Raw genomic sequence first — 12,079 nt, 5'->3', positions numbered from 1 at the left:
GAGAAGAATGAAAATGCATTTATTGAGCTGTTGCTGGACAACTTCCTCAAGAAGCATATGACAGAAGGACCTCGAGGTCAAAGAGTGTTAGATTTGATTATAGTGTCAGAGGGCATTTCAGTTAAAGAAGTGTGATCATGCGGTACTCACTTGGGAAGTGACTACGTTTATGCATGTTCCACTCAGAAAAGGTTACATGCTGAACTGTAAAGCAGGAAATTATGACCAGCTGAGGAGTATACTGAGTTCAGTGGAATGGGATGCTGGATGAAAAGAATATCGCCAGTACATGGGAAGCATTTAAACAATACTTAAAAGATGCGATATCAGAATGTGTCCCGAGAGTTTGAAGAATAAATAGAGTAGGAGTCAAATGGATGTGTAATCTTATTAAGCAAGAAATTCGTAAGAAAAGGACGATGTGGAAGGAATACCTTTGCATAAGGACGACGTCTGTTACGAACGTTATAAACAGAAGGCTAGAATAATCATAACTGTTGTACGTAAAGCAAAGTCTGAGTATGAAAAGAAACTGGCTCTGCATGCTAAAGACAACCCACAAGAATTCTATCGATATGCTGCAAGTAAAAAGAAAGAATGAATATGAAAGAATAACTCTTATAAACCCAGATGGCGTGAAGGTTAGAGATGCAGAAGAGGTTGTTCAGTTAATAAGTGCCCATTTTGTTAAAAGCTATCAACCTGGTGAACGCAACATTCAGCTAACTGTTACCTCTTCACTAGATGAAGAAACGCAGGTGTGTGAGGCCGAGGTATTAGAGCTGTTGCACAATTGAATAAGAATTCAGCAATAGGGACTGATGGAATATTAGCACGTGTGCTAAAAGAGTGTTCAGCTGAACTGGCCATTCTTTTGACCAAGCTTGTTAATATAAGTCTCAGTACAGCGAAGATTCCGCAGGAATGTATGGTAATTCCATTGCACAAGGGTGGTGCAAAGACCGATGTATTCAGCTATCGACCAATTAGTATCTCAGGAGTGGTGGCGGTGAAGATTTTAGAAAAATTGGTTAGGGCTCACATTCAGAAATGGGTTTACAGTGAATCTCTACTTTGCAATGAACAACATGGGTTTACTAAGAGAAGGTCATGTCTTAGCAACTTTCTCACATTCTATAACAATGTTACCATTGAACTAGACAAGGTGAATGAATACACCATAATACTTTTGGATTTTGCTAAGGCTTTTGACAAAATACAACATGGTAGACTGCATAAATTGCAGAAAATGGATTTGGGTTATACAATATTAGCATGGATAAGAGGATGGCTGACTGACAGACAGATATCAGAAAGTGGTATACGGGGATCAGCGTCTGCAAGGTTTAAGGTAACAAATGGTGTACCTCAAGGATCACTGCTTGGTCCACTGTTATTCAATCTGTACATTAATGATATCGGGAAGCATTTGACAAACGACATACAGTTATTTGCTAATGATGCAAAGATAGGTAGGGTAATCAGGAATGCTGCTGATATGCAGTCTTTGCAGAATGATTTGAATAGGCTGGAATTGTTCAATGTGAGTAAATATAAAGTCATTGACTTCTGCATGATTAGCTATCCAATGTCATATTATATTGGTGGAATTAGGCTAGAAGAATCTCATGAGGCTAGGGATCTTGGAGTGTTAATAAATAGGAAATTGAAGTTTAGGAGCCATATGGCAAAGATTGCAAATACAACTCAAAAGATAATTGCAATGCTGAATGTTCACATGTAAAAATAAGGATGCTATTTTGCCTCTTTACAAGGCCTTGATAAGACCTCACTTGGACTATTGTGCGCAGGTCTGGTTTCCGTAGCGATTCTGATATTTTGGAGAGAGAGTACAACGGAGAGTGTTTAAAATGATAGGATTGTGGAATGCCGAGTATGAAGACAGATTGAGAATTTGTAGACTGCACACACTAGCAAACAGGAGAAAGAGGTTTGATATGATTGAGAGTTACAGGATTTCAATTGATGATGAAATTTTCCAATTTTTGGAGGTTGGGGAAAGGACAAGATGACATTTGAAGCTGAGAATGAAGGCCGCCAAGAAAGGTGTGAGGGCTGTATTTTTCTCTCAGAGGGTGGTGCGTGATTGGAATGGATTGCCATTGGATGTTGTGAGTACAAGCAGCGTGAATGAATTCAGGAATAAGTATAATAGCTGGTGTGTGTAGTATATGGCCTCCCTCGATGAGTCTCTGACTCCCTGGAGGTCTCTTAATAATAATAATAATTATTATTATTATCAGCGGCAAGACCTGGAGGAAGTCAGGTTGTTGCAGATTCTACTGTGCCATGAAATGAATAACGAAAAAATTAGTTTATATGTGCTACAATACTCAAATTTGAAATAATTCCAGATAATCAGTAACCTATAATTGACTTATTTGCTTGATATTTGAATGTTACGACACTTTAACACAACAACAGACTTGTTAAGGCTGCTGCATTCTTCGATTTTATAGTTTTAATTGGGAAGAGGATGGAGCGAGGAGGAAAACGTTGTTCCAACTTATCGAACTCTGCAAGAAAAAAACAAGTTCTGTAAAATCCCACACTATAATTGATGGGTCGAGAAATAATGCGTGGACAAGATTAATTTCTAAATCGGCACCACAGGCTGCTTTTTAGCAGCCTGTGGTTTTAGCCCAGTTAGCATTGCTTGTATTGTTTAGCCCAGTTAGCAAACGCAGTGCTTGAGATAGCACTGCGTTTTAGCCCAGTCGATGGGCTAAAATGCAGTGCTATCTCAAGTGTCTTACTAGAGACTAGCTTTTCTATAAGCTGTCTTCATCTGTACCGTTTTTGAACTAATTTTGATTAGTAGATAGTTCAAAAACCTTTTAATATCATTCCAGTAAAAAGTTGATCTGTTCACCGATTTCTTGAGACTATATGGTTCCAGTTATTTATTTATTTTTTTTAGTAAAAATAACTGGAATTGTTGCACACAATTCTGTTAGCGCACAAATATACTTACTACTGCGCATTTTTTAAATATAATGCGCAATCATGCAATTTTTTCTGCAATCACAAGGCCCGCATTTCCGTTCGCCGGAATGCTCTCCTTTGTCTTTGCAAAACGATTTCCTTAACGTAGCATCGTCGCATCTTCTCCTTGTTACATTTATTTGTTTCTGGTATGGTGTTCGATGCTTGTGTATGCGCCATAATACAAGTGTCTTCAACTGCGGCAACCGAACTATGGCAGGCTGCTAAAAACATGTCTAACCATAGTTCATCCACGGTGCTAATATACTTTGTTTACAACCTTTTTTTTTGTGTGGAGGAAGAAGTCGCAAAAATCTCGTTCTTATCCATGAAACATAACAATATAATCGCGTTAATAAAAAAAAGAGCGTACTTTTTTTTTAAACTTGTTATAAAATTCGGAATTTGACGCGCTAATAAAAATATTTCGAAGAAGTGAAATTCGATAAGTAACTTGCTTTTTATAGACGAAATGTCTGATGTTCAATATTGCTTCAGTTGGTATATCAAAACCAAATAATGCAAAGTAGAAAACAGTTCCGAATTGATCCATTCAAGCAATAATCACTTCTTATATACTTATGCTACCTATCATTTTTACTTTTAAGTTTAGAAATATTCTCTTGTGAATATAAATAGGCCTACATTTATAATTGCTTTATCGATGTTTAATGTAAATATCTCCCTTTTCAAAATGTTTTTATTATTGACATTTTTAATGAGAACATTTTCCTAGTGAAAATTATTATTGTTGACATTGACAACAACAGACAGGATAATTTTCTGACGTGGGATAAATAAATAAATAAAATAATATGAGATATATAGTTTCTTCCCTTGTGCTTAGTGTTATTTCAATAATTTCCTCCTGGTGCTTAGTTTTCCTCTCACAAACATACACCCGACCTCGAAAGTATTTGCAGTAGTTGTACATGCACTGTAAAAGTATAAAGTAGTAATTTAGGTGATTCGTGAATTGTGTGCCTTTGCCATCTTAGATGGACTTCAGGGGTCTCTCTTTGAGTATGACGATATCATACAGAAACGATCACCGATAAAATTCTAACGTGTAAACTGACAGTCTGAAAGGCATTAATTTTTTTTAATTAAAATATAATTTAATTGTACACGTAACCGCTTGCTGCTATTGTTAGAGAGGGGGGGAGGGTACGACGAGTTTAGGGATGCAGCAGTTCCTAACTCTGATTTTAAAGATGACGCCAATTTGCAATAAGCCTGATTTGAGCGTAAGTAATAAACAGTTTATTGGAGCGTGGATATTTGTACATTAGCACCACTTGTGTTGGAATGTTGAACAAGTGTACATAACTCTGTTGGTACTATTTCGTATGTCTATGAACTCATTCTAACATCCATATAATATATTTGATGGTTTGTCTTTAAATAAATAATTTTTTCAATTAATCCATTCATCCACGTCCCGTGTCCGAGACGAGTTGAGTCTCCAATTAAGGTTTTTAGAAAATGCCATGCAGCCGGTCTGCTATTCCTGTGCTTCAGACATCCTAAGGGTGAGTATTTTATGTCTGAAGACGTGTGTTCATGGGGCCAGTCTGTCTGTTTTGAGAAATGAAAAACCCGAGTTTCCAGGAGGGGAAAAACCTTTCACCTCAGTGTGAGACCAGATAACTCGCTTTCAACTGAAAAGCCCTGATCAAGGTTCTTCACGTCGTAAACAGGATTCGACCCCTTCCAACCAAAGGGATTCTCCTATACTGACCGAGCTATGGAGCTCGTTTTTTAAACTAATACATTTGTATATGCTCGAGGACCGAATTACAATTGGTAGCAAATCGTAAATTGGACATTGCTGGTAAGTAGCTTGCTTTGTTACCGAGCCCTTTTGCTACCACGGTAATCGTCTTCTCTGTATTCATTCAGCAGATTTTTGATGTAGTCAGTCTTATTGAAACGCTCCAATTAACCCCTTCCCTGTCATATGGTTTTTAAAAAAAAGCATTGACTTGAATTCAGTAGCTAATTTCTCATTTGAGTTCGGAGGCGTCTGCAGTCGAAATAGTAGGAATAAAGCCACATTAATGAAAGAAAAAAAATTCATCGACGTGACTTGAAAGAACATTGCAAATTCATTAGTAATTTCCGGGTTCGTGCGATGCACGAACAGCTAATGACACGATTTTAAGTGAACTCATGGTCATAAAAAAAAAAAAAAAAAAAAAAAAATCTGGGAATGTTTTGCAAATGAGTGGGCTAATTAGAAATATTTAACTAAAGTTCGGTAGAATAGCATCTTGATTGCTAAGATATGGGACGAGTGTGTTAGTTGGAATTACGGTCGAAGCAATTAGGTCAATTTATTATGCTTGTTCTTCGATTTTCCTCTTGGGCAGGATGAAACCAGGTCTTAGTTAACAGACATGTTTAAATTTCAACAAATTCTCAAAGAAGTTGCGCAGAAAACTTTTGGCCTTGATTGGTCGAGTAGATAGCTCTTCAACCAACAGGCTGTGAATTTGGAATCCCACGAACAATTTTGCGGAATTTTTTAGGTGATAAACGAATTTCCATCCATCCAGTTGTTGTCCGTCCTTTGACAGGTTGTTCCCCCCCCCCCATTAGGGGATTTTAGCCAGTTCATTTCAACCAAATCCATTCCTCTGCTACATCAATCTAAGGGTAAGTATTTTATGTCTGAAGATATGTATGTGTTTAGGGGGCTGGCCTATCTTTTTTTGAGGGATGATAAACTAGTTTCCGGAAGGAAGAACCCTCCACCTCCAAATGAGATCGCTAACTCACCTTTAAAAAAACCCTCACAAAGGTTCCTCGCGTCATAAACGGGATTCGAGCCCAGGTCTTCCCAACCAAAAGAATTCGTCAAAACCGATCGAGCTATGGAGACTCCATAGACGAATTTAGTTGCTTAGTATGAAACTACCACCACCTCCGCTTTCGGTAAAAGTGGCTTCAAAAATCTTAAAGTTTATCTCTAGACTTGGTTCCCAGATTCTCTGACTCGTAGCTTACCCATGGCGCTTTTCGCTCGATAGAAAAAAATAAATTTTAAACCATTTTGAATTGTTTAAAATTTTTTTCTAAAATTCTACAATGACAGCCATCTTAACGATAGTTCATCATCATCAATGTCTGTCAAAGGTTTAGGCCTAGAGTGGCCTGTTCTGGCCTTAGAAGTCATCGTTGAATCTCTTAAGAGGATGTCCTGGTTTTCTTTTTTTTAATGGTTTGTAATTTCAGGCTTGTTTTAGTAATTTTTCTGTTTTCATTCTTTCAACGTGTTCCATCCATTTGTGTTTATATTTTTTAATTTTTCTATTACTGATCCCTGGTTTAATTCTTTAATAATTTCTTCGTTTCTTTTGTGATCAAATAAGAGTATACTTTGCAGTTTTTCTCCTAAACTTCATTTCTGCTGTTATTAACCTTTTGTTTGTCTTTTTGTTTTATTATCCAGATTTCACTTCCATACAATAAGACTCGTAGGGCTAATGTATTGTATACTTTTAGTCTGGTTTGTTTTTGAAAACTAGGTTTGGTTTAAATATACAGTTAATTACACCTGTTATTTTAAAATATTTTACAGTTTTTAGGTTTATATCGTTTTTGATTTTTCTGTTGATATTATCATTCCACAATCTTTGGTATCTCATTTAAATTTAAAATATCTTTCTGCAAGTTATTTTCAGAATTTGTAATTATTTGGTCATCGGCAAAAATGAGAGTGTTTTAAGTTCACAGTAAGAGAAAGTTGAATACCTTGATGGAAATTTTTATTCCATTTTATTATTATTTCATTTAGGTAAATACTGAAAAGAGTTGGTGAAAGAGGACATCCCTTGTCAGACTTCTTGGTTTATCTCTCTCGTATATGATACCTCATGATTTAATCTTATTTGTATTTGATTATTTTCATATATACTTATGATAGCTTTTAGGATATTATTTGGTATTTATCTTTCTTTTAATATGGTAAATAAAATGCTTCTTTTAACTTTGTCAAATGCTTTTTCAAAATCAATAAATGTAATATGTGTTAATAAATTGTATTCTCTTCTTTTCTTTATTATTAATTTTAGGTAGAAGGCCGGGTCTATACATGATCGTTCGTTTCTAAATCCATTCGGTACTTCTACTCTCCATCATGGGTTCAAATCACACTGCGAGCATGGATGTTTGTGAATGTCTTTAGATTGTCGATGAATGTTATCACTCAGTATGAGACTCACTCGAGGTTTGAAAAATGTTTGTTTGGTCTCTATAGAACAAAGTTTCTGAGTTCTTACGCTTACGGTTCAAATGCTGATAATGAATGACGTCACTTAGCGCACTGTTTTAATAATGACTTTCAGATTATTTCAACGCTTAATTTATGTGCTGTTGATAGTGTTTGTCATTTGTAACATAAGTTTGTATTATTCAGAATCATTTTGCAAAATTGAGATGACTCGGCGAAGTTCAGGTTTTGTTAAACTCTTTCCTGCCATAGCGGAATTATTTCTTAGTTCCATTTCGCATATACATTGCCTAATTTTAAACTTAAAATGGTCCGATTTAAAACAAGTTAACTCGAACATTTTAATAAAATCTGAAATACTAAATTGTATTAAAAATTCTGTGTGTGTGTGTGTGTGTCTTAATTGTAACCAAATCTGCGTGGAGTGGGGGACTGTGTGTGAAACGCATAGTGTGAAATAGAGAAGTGTCTCATGCACTCAGTTTTTGCATCTTTGTGCTTTTGCTCAGTAAATTTGGAAAAGGAGGACGAAACTTATCTCCTTCGACTACAATTATACAGTCCGCAAAAACTGTGGCAGAAAACGGGACATTCACTTGATTGCCAACAGTGTTCCCCATTGTAAATATAGGCAAGAATTTTATAAATTATTTATAGAAAATTACATCTTAGAAACTTGTCTATATCGGTGTCCTAAACACGTTCACTCTTCACGCACGCAAAACAGATGAAAGTTAGAAAAAAAGAAAAGAAAAAAAAACAGCAACTCGTGACAACTGGATTGGTTGACACAATAACCAGTCACAGCCACTGATTTCTGGGTGCTATTGTCTCAGCTTCACACCCTGCCTCCCCTTATGGGTGACTTAAAACCACGGAATCACTAAGAGTTTGATTCAGTGGCGGCACAGCCTGGCTATTATTGCGAATGTGATGCAGTGTTTACGCATACGGAAGTGTCCTCTTCATGAAGCATTATTATTCTTCTTCTTGAGCTTCACGAACCCTTAAGGTTCTTAGCTGCAAGCACCACAGTTCTCCTTTTTTCCTATCTTTAGCCAACTCCTTCCGGTTTTGCAGCTTCAGTTCTTTCAAAGTTCATAGAGTTCTTTATTCGTTCGCTTTCTCCATTCATCTGTCACATTAGTAATATTAGTATTACTGAAGCGACATTGTCAGCATCCAGGAATGCGTTAGCATAGCTAATCTCAGGTGGTATGGTCACTTAAGCAGAATGGGCGAGGAAAGATTAGCAAAAGACGCGTTCTCTGCCAGGTTGGCAGGAAAACGACCCAGAGGAAGACCAAGATATAGGTGGATTGATACAGTAAAAAGTGCCTTAGAAGACAGAAATATAAGATCTGATAATATTGGAGTCTTGACAGGTAACAGACTGATTTGCAGGAAAATTGTAGATCGGAAGTTAGTAATGATGTAAATTTTTCATGTAGTACTATCATATCCTGTACACCCCCTTGAGGGTATATGGCAGGAATTTGATGATGATGTATTACTGAAGCATTAGTATACTGTGTTTAATTTTAGGAATCACGCGAATCCAGGGAACAATTAGGGGAGATTTCAACAGGAATAAATGCAAAAAATATAATATTTTTTTGCATTTATTCCTGATACACCCAACCCATCCTTGTGCTCCTTTTGATTTTTTAAAAATATATTTCTTATGAAAACGTTGACTTTGATGGCATACATCGAGGATTTTAGCAATGCAGAAGCATTTCGGATGAGAATATCTTTGAATAGTGGTGTTAAAAGCTCATCAGCGTCACTTATATGGACTCTAAACATATTATTTCAGGCACTTGTTAGGGTTTTGTGCCACCAGATGATGCTCGTCTGCTGTAATCTATCCCCTTGATTCATTGAAAGTTTGAACACTCCTTGAGTGAGAGTTGAAGTATGGAGATTCTTTTCCCATCGAACTTCAAAAAAAAAATGAGTTAATATTAAAAGAACTTTATCTACTCCCTTTGGGTATAAAAGGCGTTAAGAGGATTTATTTTAAGTAAAATAAGTAATAATTAAAATTCAATATTGATTTGAACATCTGATAACTTGAATTTTTTTGATGCAGTTCAATTGTTTTTCTTTTAAAGATGAGATCCTGGATGACATGGACTGCAGCGTAGGAGTTCGGGAGATTGCCGAAGTGTTACGAAGGAAATATGCCGTCATCACAGGTAATATCCCCCCCCCCCCCTCGAACTCTCTTGTTTTGTCCGAAATTTCATAATTGAATAATTATGCTACAGTGATGCAATATATTCCCTTGTTTATCATAACAGTCCCAATCACTTAAAGGTTGTAAATCTCAAATACATTGGTGGCATGGGTGAGTTATCAGATAATCCATGAACCTCGCTATGCAGACTTAAACATATTACTTTTTCAAGCTGCTTGAGGTCTCTACTAAGCAAGGAGATGGTCTCATATGATGAAAATCATCTCATCCATGAACCCAACCTTCTGTCTGCTTGCATAGCGGATATGGTATCTACTCAGTCAACCAGGCTGAATGTTTCATCTTTTTTTGAATATGAGAAAAATGACTAATTTTGGATAATATTAAATGTGCATCAGATGATTTTGTTTTCCAGAAGCTGAATTCTTTTATAAATAAATAAAAATATATCAGTAATGCATTGCTTTACCGACTTCTTAAAAGAAAACTAATAAATTACTACTACACTTCATCAGTTAAGTAGAACATAATATAGAAAACTGCAGTATAAAGAAAAATGGTCAATGTACGAAGTGAAAATTTAAATGACATGGAGATATTGCGGATATCTCAACATATGTTGCAACCGCATACGAGAACAAATACTCATAAAACTGAAATCAATAATCATCATCATAGCAGAACATAAACCGCTATTACGGATTATTGGTATTAGAGTTAATAACTGTTATAATTGCTTATGTACACATACCGGCCACTGAATTAGAAACTTTTATGCAGATATACGTAAATTGGATATGCAACAGTGGCGGCCAGTGAAAATTTTAATTGGCGGTGCTGCATATACAAAAAAACAAAAAGCAAAGGAAAAAAAAAATCTTTTTTTTTTTTTTCTCTAATCAGTAACAAATTTATTAATAAATAAATTTACATATTAAAAATTGCTTTAGAGCTTGTGTAGTTCAGTGGATATGGCGTTTGCATACCACGGCGCTTGGCCGCACGAAGGAAGATTTGATTTCGAGTCTAGTCGGCGACTAGAGGAAATTTTTCTAAACCTTTTTTCGACCGGTTCCCGAGTTAGTCGATCTCTGACACGGGCAAGCGGGTTTTTCCTCCTGGAAACTCGGGTTTTTCGTCCCGTTAACTCAAGAAAATCGACCATAGAACCCACATTATTTCAGACATTGAATACGAGTGTTAGGGACCACGAGATTGCGGCACTTGTTAAGCCGTCTCTCTCTTCACTGTGTGCTGCTTAATTAGTGATAGCCTTGGACCAGCTATCTCCGATTGGGTACCAGTGGAGATTGAACTACCCACTCAGTCTGCAAAAGTTAGATAGGGCTAACTAACAATGGCCTCGTCTACTCCCTATAATTAAACTATCAATAGCAATGACAAACGCAAACGAATATCGGCGTTAAATCGCAGTGCATTTGTTTCGTTGAATTGAAAATTGAAAAAATATAATTCTTTTCATATTTTCAACAGTGACACTCGTCATAATTCAGCCTTGTATCTATAATAAATAAATTAAGTTATTTTAAGAAAAAAAATAAGATTTACAAAAAAATAGTTCATCACGCATAAGCATACTAAAGATACACTGCCGATTGAGCAGTGTAGGAGTGACGTAACATGCAATGACAAGCGCAAACGAATATCGGCGTTAGATCGCAGTGCATTTGTTTCGTAATCTAAAGCCTTAATAGAACAATTCCAATTATTAACTATCCAATCACTGTCGAAATATAAGCTGTAACCTTTAACATGTACTGCATTTATATAATGTTGTAAGCATTGTTATTATTTATAAACACAAACAAAATTTAATTTTTTCATTTTTTCCTTGGGGGTGTTGCAGTGCTTATGTACGGGCCGCCACTTTTATTTATTCATTCGTATGGAGGCCAGTTCAAGGGGCCAGTTTGCCTGCTTGCGGGATGAAAAACCCCAGATAAACTGGGGGAGGGAAACCCTGCTGTCCACGCCCAAGACTGGCTAACTTGGCTATAGCTGAGGAAGATCCTTAAGCTCCTCACGTCGGCGACAGGAATCGAACCTAGGACACTCCTTCCCTAGGCATATGGTTGCAAAGCGCGAAGCCACTAGGCTAACCGCGCGGACTTGCCGCCACTGATATGCAGATATTCGTAAACGGGAGATGGAAATCTTGTGCCTACTAGAAGAGATTAGGATGACGAAAATTTTAATAATCCGTTAAAAATGAAAGCCGTAGTGAAATAACTGGAATGAGTAATGAGGTGAGAGAAGTAATCGGAAAGTAGATCTGGCAGAAGTTGAAGAAATGGAAGGACATTGCAATTTGGAAAAAGCTTATTTATGGCTTTTCTGGATTTGAAAAAAAAAAAAAAAAGCCTGCTATTGGGTTCACCGGGGGGGGGGGGGGTTGAGAAAGATGAATATAGGAATAGAAGAAATAGTTATGATTAAGAACATATATGTTTAAAGTAAGAACTGTGTGAAGACTAGCTTTGGTAATGCAGGGGTGGTTTACACTGGATGATCGTGACAAAGAAAATGTCTTATCTCCATTGCTGTTTATTGTGGTGATGAATAGTGTCCCCGATACGGTTAATGACCAGAAAGGAGAAATAGCATATTTGCAGTTG

At 36.5% G+C, this 12,079-nt stretch overlaps 1 protein-coding gene across 2 annotated transcripts in view; it reads left to right on the top strand.

Annotated features, from left to right (window-relative positions):
* LOC150093190 (guanine nucleotide exchange factor DBS-like) overlaps nt 1-12,079 on the top strand; it is a 450,940-nt gene that overhangs the window by 110,886 nt on the left and 327,975 nt on the right. For both annotated transcript variants that reach the window (XM_090413275.1, XM_090413276.1), the window contains one exon: nt 9,358-9,441. In XM_090413275.1, coding sequence (XP_090269401.1) covers nt 9,358-9,441 — 84 coding nt within the window. The remainder of the gene's footprint in view (nt 1-9,357; nt 9,442-12,079) is intronic.

This window comes from Typopeltis vanoorti, chromosome 24 (genome assembly GCF_054136105.1).
Source record: "Typopeltis vanoorti isolate ZY-2024b chromosome 24, IOZ_Tvanoo_1.0, whole genome shotgun sequence".
Classification (NCBI taxonomy): domain Eukaryota; kingdom Metazoa; phylum Arthropoda; class Arachnida; order Uropygi; family Thelyphonidae; genus Typopeltis; species Typopeltis vanoorti.
Note: the sequence above shows the minus strand (reverse complement) of the source record. Positions and strands in the feature narration are given on the sequence as shown.